Source organism: Cryptomeria japonica, chromosome 7 (assembly GCF_030272615.1).
Source record: "Cryptomeria japonica chromosome 7, Sugi_1.0, whole genome shotgun sequence".
Lineage (NCBI taxonomy): Eukaryota > Viridiplantae > Streptophyta > Pinopsida > Cupressales > Cupressaceae > Cryptomeria > Cryptomeria japonica.
Window position 1 is genome coordinate 384,361,937 of NC_081411.1, and position 27,120 is coordinate 384,389,056.

The 27,120-nt window shown below is 37.2% G+C and overlaps 1 protein-coding gene across 1 annotated transcript in view; it reads left to right on the plus strand.

Moving 5' to 3' along the window:
* Nucleotides 1–26,070, plus strand: part of LOC131067124 (disease resistance protein RPV1) — a 46,872-nt gene extending 20,802 nt beyond the window's left edge. Inside the window, exon 5 of the mRNA XM_058002057.1 lies at nt 24,852–26,070. Coding sequence (XP_057858040.1) covers nt 24,852–25,625 — 774 coding nt within the window. The 3' untranslated portion in view covers nt 25,626–26,070. The remainder of the gene's footprint in view (nt 1–24,851) is intronic.
* The last annotated feature ends 1,050 nt before the right edge of the window (nt 26,071–27,120 follow it).

Genomic DNA, 27,120 nt, shown 5'->3' on the forward strand with positions numbered 1-27,120 from the left:
ACATGTATGAATATACATATATGAACATGTGTACATTGAAAAAAATAATGAAACTACGATTCAATATTTTAATTCAAACTTTCATACCTCTTCAACTAACTACTACATACACTGACAATGAAACCCTCAACCAATAAAATTAAAACCCATAACCCCAACTTTTGTAACAATGACATGCAAACTGTCATATCACCATGATTCAAAACACACCTACATGGATGTACACTAAAACTCTGCAATGTTTGAAATGAAGAAATACAATTCCATATCAAGTCATGTAAATGTATTTATATTCAAATGAGCATATTTGTATATATGTGTATATTCAAAGAGCATATATGTATATACATATATACATGCAAATACACAATTTGAAACGATGTATTTCCTTATGTTACTGATATATATATATATATATATATATATATATATATATATATATATATATATATATATATATATATATATATATATATATATATATATATATATATATATATATATATATATATATATATATATATATATATATATATATAGATGTGCATTTTTGTTTGAGTTACTCAAAATATTGTTATCCTCTTTATCCTTTCACCGCAACCATCATGCTTAGTGGCATCTCCGTGTTTGTAAATGACCACTCATTGTTGTACTCGAAAGTAATGTTTTCAAGTCACAGTATAGATTTGTAATCTATAGCATGATGGAGATGACTGTGAAAAATTTAGGATGATACATTCCAGGCAACGCACATGGACACAATAGAGCATGGAATTGTTGAACATAGATCAACGATATCAGATTATAAAAAATTATGAAAATAATAGGAAAAAATATTTGACAGTACATTAAACACTAACAAGCTGAGGTTTTATTGAAATCCTACCTCCAAATGATGCAGATAATGAAATCCTAAAATATCTACGCGAATCTTTCCCCATGTCCCAATCTGCTATTCCACCCATAAAATGGCCTGTTCACATCCAATTTCTATGCATCCGAGCACAACAAGAGTGGATTGTGAGTCATGCTCATCATTTTCACCAAATCTTTGTTTGTCCATACCTCTGCGATAATCTTGTCTTCCCCACAAGATCTTGTTTCTTTTCAAAACTATTCAAGCTCAAGCTTGAATCATGGCAAATCAACTATATCAATAGATTTTTCTTAGAAAACTATGGTCCTCAAGTTTGACAAAGCTCTAAAAACTTGTCATGGCAACAATTGATTTGTATGGTAGTGAATGAACAAATCCCATCATGGATTTTTACCAAAGTATACATTCAACCTAATTGTACGCCTAACAGCCCTTCTCGACTATACAGTCAAGTAATTATTTGGAAAGAACTCATTCCAGCTACACCACCACATCTAGTTGACCTCAAAGGTTTCGACCATGACTCCAAATTAGAATAGGTATTACGTGTATAGAACAATACCTATTCTAAACCCCTACTATACAAGTTTAAAATATAGTAAACCAATAAACAATTGTAGGCCTAACTTTAGACAACATATGACATTTCGTAAAAGGGAACCATAGTCCTAATGTTCAAGCATAATTGACATCTTGCACCATGTTGTCATTGAATCTAAAATTTCACCTCAATTCCATATCAAGAATCACTGCTACCATTGATCAACAGGCATCGGTGTACAACATGGCATGGTTAGTTGGTTCCATCTCACACTACCAAATTCCAAATAGTATACTAGTTGTCTGTTGACAAAGTTAAACATATCAATCATATTACTCTATAGTTGTTATTAATCCGCATAATTAAAATGATTGGACAACTAACATACATGTTTTTCTTGTTATGTGCATATGCGGAAGGCAGACAAGACAACTCCTCATGGTTCAAAGAGATCAACATGCACGAGGTTGGATTCATAAAAAAGAGGAGTCATGTTCCCTTTAGAAGCATAAGCTCCACCTCATGTTGACAACAATGCAGACCCTATACCCCTAGCAGCAGAGGTTCCCAATGAACAATCTCTCCCACCCACTGTGGAGGATCTTAGTCCCCCTTCAACTTCAAAAAAAGTTACAATGCAATAGAAGTTGTGGTCGATAGTAGACATGGAAGGTTCTCTCCATGATGTTGAGGATAATGACATGTCCATATGGGGTGGATCAAAGAAATGGGGCATCCCAACTGCAACTGTCGAAATGGTTGGATGGTCTCACAACCACATTAAAGAAGGGTTCACCAAAAATCCTCACTACCGAAGAAGAAGAAGAGATAGTTCAGTGGTGCCAAGAGATGGCTGCGGTTGGTCATGGTCTCGAGATCATCAAGTTAAAGGCAGTTGTCTCTCAGATATATGAGACTAGACCAACCCCTTTCAACAATGGCATGCCTGGGAAGTCATGGTAGGCTGGTTTCAAGGCCCGTTATCCAGAGATAAGCTTGCAGATAGCTGAAGGCCTTGACAAAGACAAGGCATTGAATCTGAGACCAGCAGTTGTGTCTTCTTTCTATGATACTTTGTCTAAAGCCTATGCTGCTAATCCATATGGTCCTGCTCGTATTTGGAATTGTGACGAAAATGGTGTGATGGTCGACAAAAATGGGGCTATGAGGGTGCTTGTGAGGAAAGGAAGTTGAAACGTGTCTTATATACTCCCGAAGAGTCATGAATGGATTACAACACTTTGTTGTGTTAACGCTTCTAGGCAAAGCATACTAGGCATCTATTTGTTCAAAGGGAAGAGGGAGTTACAAAATTATATCTCAAAATGCGAGTCGAGTGCTTGCATGGTAGCACAACAACATGCTTGGATGACCAAGGAATTATTCCTTAATCGGTTGCACCACTTTAAGCACTCAGTTCTAGGGTGGTGTATCACCCAGCAAGAGGCACTTGCTGATATTTGATGGTCATGGCACTCATTTTGCACTGCCAACCTTCCAGGAGGCATGGATGTTAGGAATATGTAGACTTGCTCACATTGCCAGCTCACACCTCTCACAAGTTACAGCCACTAGATATAAGTGTGTTCTATCCATTCAAGGCCTACTTCAAGTTAGAAAGAGTCACGTGGATAGAAAGGTTCCCAAATGTAGAAATCAGGAGGGCAGATTTAGAAGAAATAGGCAACAAGTGTTTGGTGAAGGCATTGACTGCTTCCAACATTGTAGTAGGATTCAAAAGGACCGGTATATGGACCATCAATCCGGATGCCCTCATGGATGATATGCAACCCAACAACACATTCAAGATTAACGATGGTGAATATGCATTTGCATTGCAGAACATGCTTAGCCTTTTGGGTGTTTATGTGTCACCAAAAGTGGTTGCAGAAAATATTGCTCTTATTAGTCAATTAGATTCAAATGGACAAGTGGACAATGAAGAGCCAGCCAAAAACATTGGTGTAGGTGTAGTTGACAGTGTGGATGACAATCTTGGCTTTCCATCAGAGCGAAATGCACCATCACGGGTAGTGGAATGGGCAATGGATCTAGGTGTTGACTTGCAAGTACAACAAGAACATGGAACATTCACCTTCCCTTCACCACCAACATGTGTAATGCCGGAGGTGGTACACTACTATGCAGACTCCGTTCAAGTTGACAGCAAAAATGATGCAAAAATGACCCAAGAAATGTCAGAAACTAGTAATGTGGAAGACAAAAGCCTGTTGTCACAAGTAAATGAGATGCTTGCCTCCCAACAGGAGAACTCACTTACACAAATCTTAAAGCTACCAGTTCACATTGTGAATAAGAAACATGGTAGGGGGGCTAGTAATGGCATCCACTTGACCACGGAAGGGCAGTTGTTGACTTCTAATGAGTCCATGGAAGCTTTCATGGTGTAGGAGACGAAGAAGAGAGATTCCTTGGAGACAAAAGAAAGAAAGAAAGAGAATATCAAAGCAAACAAGGCAAAACCTTTATTGGCAAAGGAAAAGAAGTTACAGGAGAAAAAGGAGAAGGCGATTCTACGTAAGGAAAAGAAGAGGCTGAAAGAACTAGAGAAGGAAGAAAATGATGAAAGACAACAGCAAGAGAAGGCAAGGATGGAACACGAGATTGAAGAAAGGGAAATCGAGGAGAAGAGGGCTATTTTGGCAAGAAAGAGGATGGTAAACAATGAATCCAGTCCATCCATGCCTTTTCCTCAATGACATCCCATAATGCATGATCTGTTGAACACAATTTTTTCGAACTTTCCAACAACGATAAATTGTTCACCTACTTCCCCATCCCCTACCTTTTCTTGTCCTTCAAACTATATTGAAAGGGTTCTAGCATGTGGTGCCAACCCCAAATATTGCAACCCAATGCCAAGTAAACTGAGTTTGAGTGAATCAAGTGAAGGTGATGAGAACATGGTACCCATTGCAACATCGATGGCATCAGGCATAGGGCCAAGCACTTATTTGCCTCGTTATTTCAAGTGACTTATAAAAAGACATGTCATACAATTTTTTGGCTCTCTGATTTATAGTTACACATAAGAACTACAAATATATGTAATGAAGACATTGATTCGACATGGATTCTACCATCATTTAATATGGCTTTCTAATTTACAAGCAATGGGATGATTGAGCAATTTGTCAACAAATCTAGGTTTTTTTTTTCCAATTATGTGCATTTTGTATGTTTTGTATGTTGCAATTCACATATAATGGGATGATTGAGCAAATGTGTGAACAACTACATGTTATAGTTTTCATCAATTTGAAGGAATGAAGGTTTCATTGCTTTGTGCTAATCTTATTTGCACATTTGAGATGGGTACCCCAAATCAAAATGTAGGGTGCTGACTCGATACAATGACATGTGCACTATACCCATTAGTGGGAGTGGTCGATATTATGCCAATTTGGTGCATCGACTGGAACATGGCTGGGCCCACCCCGTTAACCATTTAGAATACCCATTTATTTCAAATGGGGTTGTCGTTTGGAATTCTTGTAAATGGCCACCCAATCCACCAACCTCTCCATCCAAATCTCCCCCCACCACTTTCAAAGTATCCTTGCAGTTGCATTGACTACCTATCACCTCACCTTCCATGCAGGCAGGTCGTCGTGTGTTTCGACCATAACAATATTAAATACGTCTGCCTCAAACACATGGTTTTCATCTTACAAGGATTGATGTCCATGATCCACTCCAACGAGAACACACAATTGTTTGAAGACCTTAATACTTTTGAATTGTGATGCATAGACCATTCAATTTGAATGTTTTCATGCAACACAATTCAAGGCTACAAAGGTTTCAAATGAGGACATGTCCTCGTTGTTTAGGACCGTGAGAATTGTAATAAAAGAACAAAGGAGGTTTTCTAAATGCACCACATGGTTGATTGTGCGGATTGTACTTAATTGTTCAATTTGCCATGGTACTTGTTCAATTTGTGCAAGCTCTGACAAATTTCCACAATCATCACATTACATGTGAATGGATTGGATAACACACAAGGACTTTATGGGAGATCAATGTTATAATTTTTGGAAGTTCTTGACCTCTTGATATATGTACACATGCAAAATTTTTGATTTGGTGTCGTGAACTCAATGGACTAGTTGGCCAGTGGTCAAAGTTGGTGAGTGGGTCCATGTAGCCTGCCACGTGTTACCTCAAAGCTAGGGTGTGTAAGTTTGGGCTCCTCCCCACTATGCACATAAAAATATGGACTTGGATAGATCTAGATACATACATCTATACACAAGAATGTACATCTCTAAATGTACATACTATAGTGAAATACATTAACATACATATATGTATACACATGTACACATAAATGTGTATACATGTAGATACATATATGTATATACGCTTAGATACATACATATATAGACATGTCCATATATTGAAGGTTTTCATTTCAAGTTGTAATTCATGTAGAAACTTACATGTACATACTTACAAGTATATACACATTTGTACATACATATATGCATATACATGTTCATACATATATGCATATACATGTTCATACATATATGCATATACATGTCCATACATAAATGCATGATATGTCAAACTTGGGTTGAAGGGCTTCATTTTCAATTGGAAGTCATGTAGAAGCATACATGTACATACATATCTACATATACATGTACATACATTTATGTATATACATGTCTATACATATATGCATACACATATCCATAAATATATGCATTTTCATACATATTTGCATGATATGTCAAACTTGGGCTGAAGGGCTGCATTTTTAGTTGTAAGTCATGTAAAAACATACATGTACATAGAAACTTGTACATATAGATAAGCATATACATGTACATACATATATGCATATGCATGCCCATACATAAATGCATGATATGTCAAACTTTGGTTGAAGGGTTTCAATGTCACTATTAATGTTTGAGGGTCTAAGGGTTTGTATTTCATAGTTAATGTATTCAATTTACCAATTTAATATTTATAAAAGAAACATGGAAAATATTTACTAAGAAACATGGCAAGTATATAAGTATGGAGTATTAAGAACCATGGGAACTATTTATAAAGGAACATGACAACTATTTATAAATAAACATGGAAACTATGTGTAGCATCATAAAATTGAAACCCTTGCAATTTTGACCACATTTTAGGCCCTCACCTTTGCACTGCATTCGCCTATTCAATTGGGACCCCTCTCTACATCATCATTTTAAATCTTCTTTTGTTTCGGCCCATACATTAGCTTGAGACCCTGTCCAGGCCCCAAAATAGGGCAGGACAGGGGTGTGGCACGCCTTTCCCCCTTGGATAGGGGCATGGCGCCCCTGTCGCCCCTCTTAGGGTGGCCCTAAGATGGGTCTATCTGACCCTTGGACCTAATTTTCTTCCCGGGGAATTAAATTCTCCTATGTCAACCTTCAGTGAGATAAAAATTAATCCTTCGAGGCAAGTATAAAAAGAGATTTATTCCTCTCATTTGTATAAGAAAAAATATACAAGGATAAGCAAGCATAGGGAAAAATATACATCATCAAGTATTCAAGTCTTCAAGTCTTCAAACATCTCCTTTTTCATGTGTCTTCTTCATTCATCCATTGGAGCAACATTACAACATTAATTTGCAAGCAAGTGTGTGTTTTAGGGTTTTGTCATGTTACATGCCATTTCATGTAACACTTGTGATTACATTCAAGAAGCAAAGTAATCATCATCAACAAATTGTAGATCTACAAGGTATACATTTCCATCATTTACATTTAAGGGTATGTGCAAGATCAAGGGGGGCCAAAAAGTGGCAATGGAAAAAAAAATGCATTTTCAACCTTTCCAAACATGCCAAAATCCGCTTTGACTTTTTATTTGGGTCGGGCAAAATTTGAATTGGTTTGGTAATACCAAACAAAATCGGATATCCGATAATATCGGATATCCAATATTATTGGATATCTGATTTGTGATGTCACCATTGTGATGTTACTATTGTGATATCATACTTTTCAAATCGGATATCCGATTTTATCAACATAAAAAATATAGTTTAGTAAAATGGCCATAACTTTTGCGTTTCTTATCGAAATTTTGATTTTTTCTAGGCGTTGGAAAGGTAATTAATAAACCTATCAAATGGATGAGGTAGTTTGATGATATTATAGACCAAAAAATTAATTATAATCATTTGAAGTTATTCCTTCAATTTTAAAACTTTAAATACTCACAAATTTTGCATACAAAGTCTCATTTTTTTTCCTATCACCTCCTTTATCCATCACTTTTCTATCTATACTTATATAATATATTTTATATATCTCTTTCTTCTCTATTTGTGTAAATTATTTTCTCATTCCATGTAGATAAATAAATTCCCAAGTTACATGCATCTCTGCATATATCTCCATCTTTCTATTCATATCTCTCCCTCTCCCACTCCATCATTGTCACTCCTTATTTCTATATTTCTCTTTAATAATATCTCTTCTCTCTATTTATCTCCCTCCTTTACCTTATCCTACCTATACTTATATATTACTTGTCTCTATCACGTCCTTTCTCTCCCTATCTTGTCCCCTCTCTCTCTATATCCCTATAGATCTATCTTCATGTATATTTATATCTCATTATCTCTAAATCTCACTTATTCACTCCATCTCTCCCTCCATTTGTCTTACTCTCTCTATCACGTTCTATCCATATCTATCTTTATCTCCATCTTCACATCTCCATCTCTTTCCCTATCAATCTTTGTTTTTATATGTTCCTCTATCTTTATATATATTCCTCTATACATGATTAATCTACTTCTTTGTCTCTTCCTCTATCACCCTCTTGAAGTGTCTTTCCCTTTCTCTACTTTTATCTCTTTATTTACTCCATCTTTACATATATTTTGCTCTCTCCCCACATCCTTCTCTATAGTGCCTTTATATATCTCTATATCTTCCTCTTTTTCTCTCTCCCTCTCTATCTATCCCTATCTATAATCTCTATCTCTCTTTCTCACTCTCTTGCACTATTTATATATCTCTATCTATCGATATTTCTCTTCCTTTATATCTCTCTATCTCTTCCTTTTTTTATCTCTCTTTACCCCTCTCAATCCATTTTTCTCCATCTCTTCATATATTTATCTTTTTCTTTACCTCTCTCTTTCTCTATATCTATTCACCTCCCTCTCCCTTTATCTTCATTTTTTATCTCTATCTTTCTCTCTCCTTTTCAATATCTAGATATGTCTACCTCTTTCTATCCATCCTTGTCCTTTAGTTTTTCTCCCTCTTACTTCATACTCCTTAACATCTATATCTCTATTTATGTCCTTGTCCTTTAGTTCTTTTCCCTCTCTTTAGTTCTTCATCTCTCTTCACCTTTATATCTCTCCTTATTTGAAAATTAGTATATATGGTCTCCTAATGGGTTATATCATGTCCTAAGGGGTCATAAAACATCATATGACCCCTTAGGACACAATATGACCCCTAACGACACCATATGGTCTCCTAAGGGGTCATATGGTGTCATAAGGGGTCATAAAATACCATATGACACCATATGACCCCTTAAACACAATAAGACCCCTAATGACACCATATGGAGTCCTAAGGGGTCATAAGACACCAAATGACCCCTTAGGACACCATACAACCCCTAATGACACAATGTGGCATCCTAAAGGGTCATATTGTGTCCTAAGGGTTCATAGGACACCATATGACCCCTTGGGACACCATACGACCCATAGCACCATATAGTGTCCCAAGGGGTCATATGGTGTCTTAAGGGGTCAAAGAATGTCATATGACCAATTAGGACACAATACGACCCATGATGAACCTAAGGGGTCATATAGTGTCATAAGGGGTCATAGGACACCATATGACCCCTTATAACACCATACAATCCCTTATGACACCATATGGTGTCCTAAGGGGTCATATAATACCATATAACCCCTTATAACACAAGAAGACCCATAACGACATGATATGGTGTCCTTAGGGGTCATATGGTGTCAGGAGACATCATATTACCCCTTAGGACACAATATGACCCCTAACGATACCTAAGGGGTCATATGGTGTCCTAAGGGGTTATATGATGTCATAGGAACCTTTAGGACATAATATGACCCCTTAACACACCATACAACCCCTAATGACACCATATGGTGTCCTAAGGGGTCGTAGGACACCATATGACCCCTAACAACACCTAAGGGGTCATAGGACACCATATTACCCCTAACAACACTATATGGCGTCTTAAGGGGTCATATTGTGTCCTAAGGGTTCATAGGAGACCATATGACCTGTAATGACACAAAATGACACCGAACTATACGTAATGGGTCATATGTTGTTCTAAGGGGTCATAGGACACCATATGGCCCCTTAACACACCATACAACCCCTAATGACACCATATGGTGTCCTAAGGGGTCATAGAACACCATATGACCCCTTAGGACACCATACGATGCATACTGATACTATATGGTGTCCTAAGGGGTCATAGGAGACCATATGACCCATAACAACATAATATGGTGTCCTAGAGGGTCATAGTACACCATATGACCCCTTAGAACACCATATGACCCATAACGACACTATCTAGTGTCTTAAGGGGCCATAAGACACAATATTACCCCTTAAGACATAATATGACCCCTAACGATATCATATAGTGTCCTAATGGGTCATAGGACACCATATGACCCCTTAGGACACCATATGACATCATACCACCCTTTATGACACCATATGGTGTCTTAAGGGGTTATATGGTATCCTAAAGGGTCATATAGCACCATATGACCCCTTAGAACACAAGAAGACCCATAACAACACGATATGGTGTCCTAAGGGGTCATATGGTGTCATGAGACACCATATGACCCCTTAGGAAACAATATGACCCCTAATGATACCTAAGGGGTCATATGGTGTCCTAAGGGGTTATATGATGTCCTAGGAACCTTAAGGACACAATATGACCCCTTAGCACACCATACAACCCCTAATGACACCATATGGTGTCTTAAGGGGTCGTCGGGCACCATATAATCTGTTAGGATACAATATGATCCCTAACAACACCTAAGGGGTCATATCGTATCCTAAGGGGTCATATAACACCATATGACCCCTTATAACACAAGAATACCCATAACAACATGATATGGTGTCCTAAAGGGTCATATGGTGTCAGGGGACACCATATGACCCCTTAGGACACAATATGACCCCTAACAATACTGTAGGGGTCATATGGTGTCCTAAGGGGTTATATGATGTCCTAGGAACCTTTAGAACATAATATGACCCCTCAGCACACTATACAACCCCTAACGACACCATATGGTGTCCTAAGGGGTCGTAGGACACCATATGACCCGTTAGGACACAATATGACCCCTAACAACACCTAAGGGGTCATATTGTATCGTAAGGGGTCATAGGACACCATATGACCCCTAACGATACTATATGGTGTCTTAAGGGGTCATATTGTGTCTTAAGGGGTCATAGGACACCATATGACCCATAATGACACCTAACGATACCTAAGGGGTCATATGGTGTTCTAAGGGGTCATAGGACACCATTTGACCCCTTAGCACACCATAAGACCCCTTAGGTATCGTTAGGTGTCATTTTGTGTCATTACGGGTCATATGGTGTCCTATGACCCCTTAAGACACCATATGACCCCTTAGAGGACCATACAACCCATAACAACATAATATGGTGTCTTAGAGGGTCATAGAACACCATATGACCCCTTAGAACACCATACGACCCATAACGACCCCATTTGGTGTCTTAAGGTGTCATAGGACACCATTTGACCCCTTAGCACACCATATGACCCCTAATGACACCATATGACATCCTAAGGATTCATATGTTGTCCTAAGGGGTCATAGAACACCATATGACCCCTTAGGACACCATACGATGCATAATGACACTATATGGTGTCCTAAGGGGTCATAGGACACCATATGACCTCTTAGAGGACTATACAACCCATAACAACATAATATGGTGTCTTAGAGGGTAATAGAACACTGTATGACCCCTTAGAACACCATACGACTCATAATGACACCATATGGTGTATTAAGGGGTCATAAGACACAATATTACCCCTTAAGACATAATATGACCCCTGACAACGTCATATAGTGTCCTAAGGGGTCATAGGACACCATATGACCCCTTAGGACACCATACGACCCCTTGCGACACCATGCCACCCTTTATGACACCATATGGTTTCCTAAGGGGTCATATGGTATCCTAATGGGTCATATAACACCATATGACCCCTTAGAACACAAGAAGACCCATAACCACATGATGTGGTGTTCTAAGCGGTCATATGGTGTCATGAGACACCATATGACTCCTTAGGACACAATATGACCCCTAACGATACCTGAGGGTTCATATGGTGTCCTAAGGGGTTATATGATGTCCTAGGAACCTTTAGAATGGAATATGACACCTTAGCACACCATACAACCCCTAACAACACCATATGGTGTACTAAGGGGTTGTAGGACACCATATAACCCGTTAGGACATAATATGACCCTTAACAACACCTAAGGGGTCATATTATGTCCTAAGGGGTCATAGGACACCATATGACCCCTGAGGACATTGTATGGTGTACTAAGGGGTCATATTTTGTGATAAGGGATCATAGGACACCATATGACCCCTTAGCACTCTATACGACCCCTAACGGCACCATATGGTGTCCTAAGGGATCATATGGTGTCCTAAGGGGTCATATAACACCATATGACCCCTTAGGACACCATATGACGCATAATGACACCATATGGTGTCCTAAGGGGTCATAGGACACTATACAACTCCTTTGGAGACCATACGAGCCATAACAACATAATATGATGTCCTAGAGGATCATAGAACGCCATATGACCCATAACAACACCATGTGGTGTCCTAAGGGGTCATAAGACACAATATGACCCCTTAGGGCATAATATGACCCCTAACGACGTTATATAGTGTCCTAAGGGGTCATACAAAACCATATGATGTCATAGAACACCATATGACCCCTTAGAATACCATACGACCCTTTAGGACACCATATGGTGTCCTAAAGCGTCATACGACATCCTAAGGGGTCATATAAAATCATATGACCCCTTAGAACACAAGAAGACCCATAACAACGTGATATGGTGTCCTAAGGGGTCATATGGCGTCATGAGACACCATATGACCCCTAACGATATCTAAGGGGTCATATGGTGTCTTGAGAGGTTATATTATGTCCTAGGAATCTTTAGGACACAATATGACCCCTTAGCACACCATACAATCCCAAATGACACCATATGGTGTCCTAAGGGGTCGTAGGACACTATATGACCCGTTAGGACACAATATGACCCCTAACAACACCTAAGGGGTCATATTGTGTCCCAAGGGGTCATAGGACATCATATGACCCCTAACAACACAAAATGACGCCTAACAATGCCTAAGGGGTCATATGGTGTTATAAAGGGTCATAGGACACCATATTGCCCCTTGGCACACCATACAACCCTTAATGACACCATATGGTGTCCTAAGGGGTCATAGGACACCATATGACCCCTTAGGAAACCATACGATGCATAATGAAACCATATGGTGTCCTAGGGGGTCATAGGACACCATATGACCCCTTAGGAGACCATACGACCCATAACAACATAAAAATAGTGTCCTAAGGGGTCATAGAATACCATATGACCCCTTAGAACACCATACAACCCATAACAACACCATGTGGTGTCCTAAGGGGTCATAAGACACAATATGATCCCTTAGAACATAATATGACACCTAATGATGTCATATAGTGTCCTAAGGGGTCATAGGACACCGTATGACCCCATAGGACACAATACAACCCCTTAGGACATAAAATAAACCCTAATGATACCTAAGGGGTCATAGGACACCATACAACACATAACAACACCAAATGGTATCCTAAGGGGTCATATGGTGTCCTAAAGTGTCATAGGACACCATATGACCCATAGCACCATATAGTCTCCAAGCATATGTTGTCCTAAGGGGTCATACGACACCATATGACCCATTAGGACACAATAAGACCCCTGATGACACCTAATGGGTCATATAGTGTCCTAAGGGTTCATAGGACACCATATGACCCCTTAGGACACCATACAACTCCTTGCGACACCATATGATGTCCCAAGGTATCGTATGGTATCCTAAGGGGTCATATGGTGTCCTAAGGGGTTATAGAACACCATATGACCCCTTAGGACACCATAAGACCCATAACAACACCATATGATGTCTTAAGGGGTCATATGGTGTCCTAAAGGGTCATGGGATACCATATGATGTCTTAGGACATAGTATGAGCCCTAACAAAACCTAATGGATTATATGGTGTCTAAGGGGTCATACAATGTCTTGTGACCCCTTAGGACACAATATGACCCCTTAGCACACCATACAACCCCCAACAACACCATATGACCCGTTCAGACACAATATGACCCCTAACAATACCCGAGGGGTCATATGGTGTCCTAAGGGGTCATAGGATACCATATGACCCCTAATGACACCATATGGTGTCCTAAAGGCTCATAGAACACCATATGACCCCTTAGGACATCATAAGACTTATAACAACATCATATGGTGTCCTAAGGTGTCATATGATGTCCGAAAGGTTCATGAGACACCATATTCTCTCACATTATTTCTTTTCCTCAATTACCCTTGATCACCTCTCTCCTCCTATGGGTTTATAGATGCTTCCCTCTCCCCCTCTACCCACCCCCTAATTACTCTCTATGTCTCTCTTCACCTCTGTCCCCATCTCTCTTCTCTCTTTGTTGATACTTTCCCCTCTCTCCCTCTCCTCCTACCCCCTAATAATCTCAAACTCTCCCTCTCATTCTCTCTTCACCCCAATCACCCCCTCCCTCTCTCTCTTTGCCTTCCACCTAATTACCTATAGCTCTCTCTCTCTCACACTCTCTCTTCCCCCCAATTAATCTCTCCTTCTCACTTCTCTCCCCCTCTCCTTTTTTTGATACTTCCCTATGCCCCTCCTTGTCCCCTCTAAATTTTGTTGCTAGAGATGAGAAGGAAATGCAAAGAGACTAGTTTAGATCTTAGGGAAGAGAGAGTGACATAGAGGAGGAAATTATGAAGAGGTAGAAGTATAAGCACCTCATAGAGCTTGAGAGATTTAATGATGTATTCATTGGTAGCTAGAGATATAGGTCTAGAGAGAGATGTATAAATATGGACAAAAGAAAGAGAGGAAGAAACAAATAGGTGGAGTGATAGGTTTAGGAGAGAGAGGTGGAGAAAGGAACAAACATAGATAACATGGTTTATCAAAATTTATCAAACTCAATAAAATTCATAAATTTTATATTATTAATTAATTACTTATTTAGTTTATTTTGATATGATTGTTACAAAAATTCATGCAATAGGGAAATCATATGAAAAAGTCATGAGTTTTTTATGTTTTAAAAATGAAGGATGAATTTAAATGAATTATAATTATTTTTTTAAACAAATAATTGAACATATACCTATTCCATATCATAGAGCTCTTAATTACCTTTCCAACGCCTGTAAAAAATCAAAATTTTGATATAAAACACGAAAGTTATGCCCAATTTACTAAAATATATTTTTTTATTTTTTCAAAAATTGGATATCCGATTTTATAACATAAATTTTTCCCTCCATATTTTGGTTCGGGTTTGCTTCGGGATTTGGCTTGGAAGTGACAAGCCTGGAAAGTCAACTGAAAACGTGTTTTTCAGTATTCCTTGATTTTCTAGACTTTACACTGGTGGCTGACAACTTTTTTTATAGCCAAAATTGATAAAATGAAAAGGGTTTTTTAAGGACGTTCTCAGCTTTCCAAAAATATAAGGCTTGTCTTATTTCGACTTTAATAAATAATTATTATTTATTTTCTAATTGAATTCTGACAAAAGTCCCGATTGATAGACTGATTGAAAAATACTCATAACTTTCAAACCGCATAACATTTTTTGAATCTGAAATATGCGTCACGTCCTATGCTTCATCTACTATAAGGAAAAATTTAAAAAAAAAAGAATTTCATAAGGTTTTGACCAAGTTAAGGTGGTCAGACGTAGGAGTTTCTGAAAAGCTGTAGTAAAAATTCATAAATAATTATTTACTTTATGAAAAATTATAAAAAAATATGTGTCACATTCGGACATAAGTCTAATACTTATATTATAAATCTTATAAAAAAAATTTATGATTTGATTGTGATTAGGGTGATCAGACATACACCTACTTCCTATCTTTTTCTTGAAATTTTTGTACCATTGCATTGAAATTTGAAATTTTCATCAAATACGATTTTTTTTTTCAAAAAACAACTAGTAGCTTAGAAACTACATTCAATTTTCTATAAATTCTCTTATTACATATTTTAAAAATAATGTTCATAACTTATTCAATTTTTCATGTCAAGTTGGATAACTCAGATTTTTTGAAATTTCATTGCCACTTAGGGCCTGTTTTGGCACACCATGATCCTGCACATACATTTAAGCATTTTCAATTACTGTCTTTCAAGGTTGATTCCTCAACTGAGGTTTTACTGGGGAAAACTCCTATCCACAACCCTTCTTCCCTTCTTTTCTATGTGTAGGTTGCAGGTGCGCAACTGTAATTATAGGTTTGGGCTTCATTTGCAAAGACAAAAAACCCTTTTCATTTCACGGATTTTTTGAAGGACCGTGTGCACTTTCAACACAGTCCCGATGACTTTTCTCCAAATTTGTAGGATAGATCCGTATCACTCTAAATATCTCAGATCCGAAGTTACAGCTTGACCCCGAACCGGTATCTCCTTATTTCACCAACTTTATCTCTCTTTTCTATATAGTCAACAAGTCAATTCTCCTACTTACAAAAAAGGGTAAATTGCATTGTACCATTGTAATTCACTTAGTATTCAGATCCTTATTCACTCTAGGGTTTGGATCTAGTTAATTCAACCCCTCTTTTGAATGTAAAGTATCTCCCAAGTGAAAATCATCCTAGTGATTTCCTTTCTCTCTCCTAGGTGGGGAATCACTATGGTTCAATTTTCCACTTTACAATCTGGAAGTGCACAAGTAGGCAAGAAACATGTAAAGTATGTATAACATTTATAAAGGAACATGTTCACCAATGAAGCCAAGTATTTATTATTACATTTTTAACACATTAAATGAAATAGGGGTTTTATTGAGTTAACAATACATAAATTAACATGACAACTAAGTAGTAAACAAACGAACAAGTACATTCAATGAACCTAAACAAGTAACATTGAAAGGGTTTGAAACCATTGCACCCCTAAACAATGCAGTAGAAATAGAAAACCCTAAAACCAGAAAGGAAATGTGATGCTCAAAATGAAAACAAAGAATGTATGAATATGAGGAAACAAATTTTGAACCATTGTCCATTTACAAAAAAAATAAAAATGCAGAGTTAATCTAAAACCCTTGACCATTCAACTCTACAAACCATTCAAAGGGATTGAAACCACTGAAGTAAAACCCTGAAGCATTAAATGTGAGTTTTAAAAACCTAGTAATAGTGATGTCGGAAACCGAAATCCTTTAAACCCTCAAATGATTTTTTTGAAATTGAATGCCCTAAAATCACTAAAGAAAACTCTGCAAATGAATGAAAGGGTTCGAAACCATTCGAGCAATGAAAGCATTCAAACCATTAAAACATTGAAACCATTGAAACCCTCAAACATCAATAGTGAAATGTAAAACCCATTAACAGTGATGCTCAAAATCCAGATTTATAACCATTTTTTAGCAATGTGTCGATCGAAATCTAATACATGCAACCAATTTTAACAGTGATGCATGAAATGAAAACCTTTTTTTGGAAAATTCACCATTAAAAACACAGTAGAGATTGAACAAAGGATTATGATTCCCTTTTTGCATGTATTTGTGTTCATGAACACATCATTTAGTGTTCAAAAACACAAAGACCTGTCAAAACATAGTTGGACATGCAAACCAAGTAATGGATGAAATAACACAATGTCAAAAAATCATAAAAGAGGAAAGGAAAATGCCAAAAGACAAAGTGAATAGAATTAGTAGGCCTTAGTGAGGAGAAAACCTCACCTGGGTCGAAGACGAATGATGACTTTGAGACCCATACCAATGGCATCCTGTCCTCAGTGCCATCGAAACCTACAGAAACCACATAACACGGAAGTACAAAGGAAACATTGAAAAATCAAAACCCCAAGCAAAATTTGAAACTAGGTAAAGCGATGAGAAAACCAGTCCTTGTACTTGGCAAAGGGTGTGCACGTTCTAGCTCCATCTCGAATTCCTTCAATGCCATTGTGAACAAGATGTGGTGTGAAACAAAATGATGATTGTAGAGAGCATGCCAAACACACCAACTTTGGCAAGAAGTGAAATGTGAAGGGGCGGGTGCATTGAATGTTGTTGTACATGAAAAGCACGAAGAGCTAGGTGTAGTAAGGGCAAGGTGACACGTAGTAAATGCAGCTGCAAGGAAACTTTGGAAGTGGCAGTGGGAACGTTGGATGAAGAGGTTGGTGGATTGGGTGGCCATGTAGAAGAATGTCATGTGGCAACCTCGTTTGAAGTTGACAGATATTGTAAATGGTTAACGGGGTGGGCCTAGCCACGTTCCAGTTGATGCATCAAATAGGCATAATATCAACCACTCTCACAAATGCGTACGGTACACATGGCATCAAGCCGAGTTGGTAGTCAAGATCATGTTCAGGGGTAGCCAACTCGGCGGTTGACAAGGAAGGAGGTCAAAGTTGGTCTCTAGGTCCATGTGGCATGCCATGTGGATCCTCGACATTAGGGTGCACACGTTCTGGCTCCTCTCCCCTACTGGTGGCACTGGCATTCCACGGGAAAATTTGCACCTGCCCACTCCACTTCCTCTGTGCACATTAGTACCATATGCAGCCTATTTGTCCTTTGTCAGAGCGTGATAATAGTGAGAAAATAAATTTACAGCTCACTACTATTATTTAAAAAAAAATGTGTTGACTTTGTTTTTTTACTCGATTTTTTTTCTTCAAATTAGGTTTTTTTAACTTCTATGTATATATAAATTTATGGTTAAATGTTTTTGTCTTTCTTTTTTACTAGAATTTCTTTTTTTCTCCAAATATTTTTTTTTAAATTTACATGTATAACAATATAATTAAAAAATCATATAATGAAATATAATATGAATAATAATAATATAATTAACAAAATCTAATATGATATAGTTAATTGAAATATATGTATTAAAATTTTTATAATATTTTAAAAAATATATAATAATAAAATTATTAAATAAAAAATTGGTTTTTATTTGAAAGATTGATTTTTAATATCTTCAAATTAAAATCTTATTTTAACTTGTCTTTAATAAATTAAAGATATAAAATTTATTAAATATAAATATATTATTTTTTCTTTTAACTTGTTCTTAATAGATTAAAGATATTAAATTTATTATTTTTCTTAAAGTAACAAAATTAATTTAATTTGTCATAAATTTATTTTAATTTATCATAATTTATTATCTTTTTTTTTATATTAAAAATCGAGGGAAAATAGTACAAAAAGATAGCTGTCATCGCCACATGACAACATAACCAAAAGCTAAACTAGAGCGAGAGTCTAAGATTGCGCCATAGTGCATGACCCAAAAAAAGGCTGAAAGTAAACAACAGGGAGAATACAAGAGAGATAGGATGCCATCAATGGTTTCCACCCAAGCCGTCCACCCCTGCGGTCCTTCCATCCAGATAATGTTCTTATGGCTTAGGGTATCAGATAGCATTTCCTGGTCGTAGGAGGGCTTCCTGTTAGCTCTAACTTCATTGTTCAGCTTCTTCAGCGCCTCCTCGAAGGATGAGAGGTTGTCCATGTTGTGTCTCCATTCGTACCCATCTTTCATCTCATAAACGAACATGGTTGCGTGCCTGTCTTTCAGGAATCTCAGCAGCTTATTCCTTTCAATGTTCATGGTAAGAGTAACCTGCATAGCAATTTTTAAAAAAGTGAGTCTTCAGAAAGATTCAGTAAGGGCCTTGATTTGAGCTTTGAACCTCTCAGCATTCCTAATCTTCCATATATACCAGAGGATATTAATAGATAGAATAAACCAGAAAATATTAGCATCTTTTTTTAAGCCATGAATATAACCAGAGACAACTTCCATCGTGTTTATAAGGTCAAGGATAGAAAAACCAAACATTAACCAGATCTCCCTAGCAATGGAGCAGTCAAAGAAGATATGCCTGCCAGTATCAGGGAGTTTACAGATAGAACAAAGATCAAAAGCATCACAACTCCTTTTTAAACGGAGTCTATTCAACATCAACAACCATTTAAAGCACTTGAGTTTGGGCTCAACCGGACTTTTCCAAAGCCTGCTAAAGATTTTTTACCACTGTAGATCAAAGAGGTCAGAGTACCATAACATATTAGCATGAATTATAATAGAGGAATCAGATTTCATCTTAGCATATATATTTTGTGCCTTAATTTTAGACAAAAGAATACCATCAGACCATTTAAAGGAAAGGAAACTATGCGAGTCCACACAACACTCCTTAGGTAAACCAAGATTCACACAAGCCCACTTAATCAAGTGGTAGGTTCTTTTTTAAGAGGGAGGAAGGTTGAATTTCAAACTGAGTTCTTACCAAGAAGGGATATTCCCATGCTCCAAAAGATCAATGAAGAGCTTAATGCCTTTGCTGGCCCAGGCCCTAGCCGAGCACCCCTGTGTGAGAGCCAAAGGCTTGCCCGCATGTTGAAGGTTCCACCAAATAGACCTCTCACCATGGATAAGATCACCACTATTGACACTAGTGTTTCCTAAAAATCCTCTATTATGTTCCCAGGCCTTCCAGATAGACCTAAACACACAGGAGCCTTGGATAGAGAGAGGGAAGTTACCAGCCATGAGATTGGCAAAAGGTAACCCTTTCCAGGTGTTGGCCATCTTCGGAACAGCCCTCTCAATGTTGCTTCTGATTAAAACCTTCCAGGGCTCCTACCCTTCCAAGGCATGGAAGATCCACTTAGCTACAAGAGCAATACCTTGGGTCCTAAGATCTTTTAACCCAAGGCCACCGAGAGTTTTCTCAGTGTGACACCACTTCCAATTAACAGCATGCAATTTCCTATTGCCTTTACCATCTGACCAGAGAAACTGTCTAATAGCCTTTTGAATATCGAGGATCTGGTAATTGCTAAACATCCAAGTAGAGGAATAGTTAATATTATAAGATGAGAGGATTTTTTGGCAAACTTGAACTCTACCAGCTAGGGAGAGGAACCTATTGTTCCATTTATTCAGTTTCTTGTCAATTTTCTCTTTAACCCAGAGCCACATATCCTTCAGGGAGGGGGATACAGAAAAAGGGGCACCAAGGTATCTAACAATCTTGGATGGGCCACCCCATTGATACTCAAAGTTCTCAAACTAGTCTGGGGGGTGCTCCTTCCAACTAAGGAATGTTGACTTGGCCTTAGATATCCGGACTCCTGAGATAGAGCCAAATAGGTGAATTTTGTGATTAAGGTGATCTATGTTAGTTTTGGTAAGTTCCACAAAGAGGGTTGTGTCATCAACAAATTGAATGTTGATAAGTTCATTGTCATTAGGGAGCCTAACTCCGATTACTTTGGGGGAGAGCGAGCTATCTATAAGAAGATAGAATAACGCATTTGAGGCAATGAGGAATAGGGCAGGGGCTAGAGGGCACCCTTGACGAATGGAGCGGGAAAGAAAAATAGGAGGTGAGAGGGAGCCATTAACATCTATCTACATGGAAGCATCCTATAGAAGGACACTAACATAGGAACAAAATTCCCTAGGAAAACCAAAGGATTCAAGCATCAGGAGAATAAAGCCCCATTCAACCCTATCATAGGCTTTTTCAAAGTCTAGGAGAAACATAGCAGCATCTTGCCCAGAAACCTTAGCCCAATCCATAGCTTCCCAATTGGTGATAAGGTTTTCCATAATATAATGACCTTTAATGAACCCGGTCTGCATAGAGCATATGAATCTAGGAAGGATTTTTTCTAGCCTCATAGCAAGCATTTTAGCCAAAATTTTATAGGAGACATTGAGAAGAGTAATGGGCCTCCAATTTTTGATGAGGGCCTTATCCCCATCCTTGGGTATGAGCTTGATAGTGCCCTTGTTGATAGAACCTCCAAGAGAGCCTTTAAGGACAGCCTCATTGTAAACGTCTAGTAGGTCAGAGCAGATCCAGTCACTATTAGCTTTGTAAAATTCAATAGGGAGCCCATCAAGCCCCGGGGCTTTATCGTCATGGAGGGAATTAATGGCACATTGGATTTCATAAAGGGAGAAATGCTGCTTCAGGAGGCAGGTCTCTTCCTCAAAGATCCTTCTGGGGATGATGGCTTAAAACTTGATTCTAAGGTTCTTATCTGCCTCGGACTCCTCAGAGGTGAATAGGTTTTGGTAGAAGAGAGCAAAGGCCTTTTTAATCTCATCAAGGTCAGAGATCTCATCATTATCAATGATGATTCTATCAATTGTTTCCTGGCTATGTTTTTGCCTAAGAAGGTTAAAGAAAAACTTGGAGCCTTTGTCACCAAACTGTAGCCAGTGGGTGCGGGCCCTAATCATGGCCCCCTTGATCTTGGTTTGCTGGTGTCGTCTTAGAGCATCCCTTGCACTAGCCACATTAGCAGCAAGTTTAGGGTTGGAGGGGTCTGACTGGACTTCACTTTCCATCCGTGAGAGGTTGTTGATGAGGATGCTTTCCTCATATCTATAGTCTTTGGCCCTCTTTTGACCAATAGTTTGCAAGAGTTTTTGCCAAGAGTTAATATTAAAGTTCCATCTGTCAATTTGTGACGTGAAATCCTAATTACTTTTATTCATCAGTCTGATAATGCTAATGATAGAGAGAACATCTGTATCTCGGAGGAGGTTAGTATTGAGTATGAACTTTTTAGTCCCGAACTTATTGGTGGGGAGAGGATCAACTAATCTGATATGGGCGGAGATGGGGTGATGATCAGAAAGAGTGAAGGGGCATACCATGACAGGGTTATCATAAGCATTAGGGGTAAATGAGAGGAGGTCTTTATTAGCATAAAGATGGTCAAGCCTGCAATATATTCTGTTGGGACCTATTTGGGAATTACACCAAGTGTTCCATAGTCCCTTGGATTCAACCTTCTTACCAAGCAGAGGGTCAAATAGATTTCTGACATGTTTCATCCTATCCTAATGGGCTTTTTCGGAGCCCTTCCAGCAAAAGGTTGTGCCTCCCATTTTGTCCTCACCATGTTCTACCATGTTAAAATCACCCCCTATGATCCAAGGTATGTCGGGGAGGGAGGCAATCCAATCCCAGAGGGCAATTCTTTCATTATAGTCATTAGATGCATAGATGTTACAGATCCCAAGGAGGGTATTGTTAATACTAAATGTGGCCCAAACAACCCTATTACAAGGGGAGTGGCCATGATTGGTGATATAATTCACCCATCTGGGGCTAACGAGAAAACCAACACCTCCCCTACCCTTGAGATGGCTAGAGCAGAACTTGATAGAGTCTTTCCAAATGACATTTAGATTGGTTTCCAACGTAAAATTAACAGATTTTAGTTCCTGGAGCATCAGGAAGTCCAAATCTTTATGGGAATCTAGAAAACATTTAACAATCCTCTTCCTATCTAGAGTCTCCAGACCTCTCACATTCCATGAGATGAATTTCATGGTAAATCAGATGGGGTAGTTATGGACCTTCAGCAGCCAGGAGGCTGCTATCACAAGCAGGGGAACCCTTGTCCTTTTTCTTAGCAAAGTTAGTTTTATTTTTAGACCCCATGGGCCTTCCCCTTCTAGTAGGTTTAGAGATGCCATCTGTTTGTACTTCAAGGTCATCTCCAGGCGCATCTTCCTCTAGACAGATATATTTATTATCTTGAAATATATTAAATATAAAATTATAAAAATTAATAGCATACAAATTATTATAAAATAAAATAAGTGATTGTTATTATATTTTTATATTATTCTTTCTTGTTTCATTTTTAGGTATTTTATTATTTTTATTACAAATTTAATACATTATATTATTAATAAATATATATATTAAAAAAGGTTGTTTCTATATTATATCAAATATATAATACTCATAATATAGTATATATTTATGAGATTAGAAATATTATTATTTTATGATTAATCTTATTATATGTTATTATATTTCTATATTTATGTTATTATAATCTTTACTATTTTATTATAATATTATTGTAATTATATAGCTTTATTAATATATCATTTAACATTTAAAAAATCTAATTTTAATTAAATAATTTTATTATTGTATATTTTTAAAAATAATATAAAGAATGTATTAATTGTATTATATAAAAAATTATTTATATTCTATTATTATTATTGTTTTATATTATATTTTAGTTATATTATTTTTAATTTTATTGTTTTACATAGAAGTTAAAAAAATTAATGTGAAGGAAAAAAAAATTAATTTAAATTCAATAAAAATAAAAAGTCAAAACATTTAGGTTGTTTTAAATAAAAGAAGTGAGCCTTAAATTTATTTTCTCGCCATTCTCATGCTCTTACAAAGGACACATTTATATCAATTTAATGATACCCCAATAACAAATCACTCTTTGCACATCCAACTACCCAATTACTAACATAAAAAAATAAAAAAATAAAAAACTAAAAAACTCAAAGTTCATTAATAAATTTCACATGTACCAATAGCCCCTCATTCTTTAGCTTGTGCATCTTTATTGGTACTCAAAGCACACTACTACTAAGGCATTTTGTGCATAAGTATTGATATTGGGCGACACTTTGAAAAGTGTACTTTTTGACCCATGCGCACATAGCTATCCCAGCCTGCAATGTTACTACCTAGAAGGCAAAACAATAGTTATAAGCACTTAAGTCGCATATTGAAACAACAAAAAATAATCATCAAAATCTGATGTATCATTTAAAATCGATGGGTAAACGAAATTAGCTATGGTATGCTTCCTCTCTTTTAGTTTCTGTAAATCAGTAATTGAAAAGTTAGTGCACACGAAATGAACAGTTATTGACACTATAATTAACATACTCTTCCTTACTCTTTTTGTACGAGTAAATGAAAAATAGCAGAGTAAATTTTATCTGCAAGCCAGTTTTTTTTGGGGGGGTTAGTCATTTACTTATTTATAGTTTTATTCGAGATACAGTAAATTGAGCATCTTAGTACCAATATTTTTAATGACAGGTAATGTTCGAGATAGAAGAATTGAAAAGAGAGCTGGAATTTTTCACAGAAAAGCTGAAACCATTCGAATCTGAACACCTGGAAGATATGAAAACAATGGTGGAAAGTTGTAGACTAGAAGGATCTGAAGCTGAACCTCTCGAAGATTTGAAAAGAATGCTCGAAAGTGGGGAAGCAGAGGGATTTAAAGCTGAAAACCTCGAAGATTCGAAAAAAATTGTGGAAAGTGGGAAAGCAGAAGGAATAAAGGCTGAACACCTGGAAGATTTCAGAAGAATGGTGGAAATTGGGAAAGCAGGAGTTAAAGCTGAACACCTGGAAGATTTGAAACGAATGGGGGGAGGTTGGGAAGACTTCAAACGTTTTAGCCAGGCAGAACTTTCCTGCTATGAAAGCTTGAAGAAATTCCTGGAGCGTTTAGAAGGACTCCCGGATAACCTTACAGAAGTAATGGGAGGATTAGATAAGCATATGATAAGTCTGCGCCAACACCTGGAAGATTTGAAACGAATGTGGGGAGGTTGGGAAGACTTAAAACGTATTAGCCAGGCAGAACTTTCCTGCTATGAAAACTTGAAGACAATCCTGGAGCGTTTAAAAGGACTCCCGGATAACTTTACAGAAGTAATGGGAGGATTAGAAGAGCATATGTTAAGTCTGCGCTCGCTGAATGAAGCAGTTGTAACGTGCATGAGGGAACTGAGAGCATTGGTAGGAAGCGTGAAATATTCCTTGATCCTGCGACGTCATAGACTTCAAACGTGGGAATGGTGAATGCTTACCTGGAAATGCCGAATGCTTACCTGGGAATGCAGAATGCTTACGTGGGAATGGTGAATGCTTACCTGGAAATGCAGAAAGCTTACCTGGTAATGGAGAATGCTTACCTGGGAATGGAGAATGCTTACCTGGAAATGCAGAATGCTTACCTGGAATGTTACCTGGAATTCTTGAAATGGCACATAAAATATGTTGGTCTGGTGATCTAGTCATTTATGGGATATGTTTGTAAGTTTTTTTTGTCCATCTTAAATCTTACACTAAGTAACATAGTAAGTCTAGAAAATGTCAATTAATTTTGAATGTTTAACATTTTTAAATTTAAAAATCAAAACATGATGTATGATTTAGGTCCAATATTTTATCTACTTACTTAACTGAGTTGACAAAGTATAAGCTAATGAAGTAATTGTTTCTGAACGATGAACCTGTAGATTGATATTGACAGCTGTAAAATGAGTTTTCCCCAACATTCATTTAAATCATTAAATTTTTTTTGAGAATGCTTTTAAAAATAATTTTCTGTTTTATAAAATTTTAGACTATTAAAAGATGCTTTTTATAAAATTGATACGTATTTGTAAGTTTATTTAATGATTAAATTGTTTTTATATGTACTATAATTTTAAAAATGGTTTTGTTATTTTAAGCATGAAATTTTTAAAAATAGTTTTGATTTTATTTAATTATGTTGTAATAAAAAATATAATTTATTATTTAATAATTTACATTATAAATTATTGGTTTTTTTTTGCTCAATTAAAAGCTGAAGATATATTTTATTTAATAAATAAAATTACAATAAACCTTCGGTCTTGCCGAGACCTTAGGTCCAGTCAGTATATTATCATTTTAGGATTTTTTTTTTTTTGATCAGTAAGAGGCCGAGGCCAAGAATTTTATTAATTATTTTAAAGTTTATAGTACATTACTCCACTCGTGCGGGCGCCGGTAGGAAAGAGTGGAGGCGAGAAAACCTTCGACCTTGCTCGGGACCATAGTCCAGCTTAACTTACATAATATACAATAATTCCAAATTTTACTACTACAAAACCAGCAGACCCCGGGCTAGGGTAATCAGGGGGGGTGTTTCTATTTTACCCCTCCCTTACAAGCCCTTATTTGCCACTTTCATAAATAAGAAGTACATGTCTCTTAACATCCATCTTTTATAGCTCTGTAGAAGATCTTTGATTGTTTAGTATCCATGATTGCTCGGAGCCTACCTGTTTGGCTTGCATGGTTAGTTGCTCAAACACTTGGCAGGTTGTTAGTATCACTCGACCCATTATAATAAATGAAAATTTTACTGTCCAACTGGAAAGATACCTTAATAAACTTATCTTGTGAAACCTATCCTCTAAGAACATTCATACGAGATATAAAACTTAAAACTGAGTTAGGTATCAAATTCGCTAATGCCCCAACATGATTGACCCATGACCCAGCCATATAAGGAATCTCTCACTTACCAACTCTTGTTAATGCT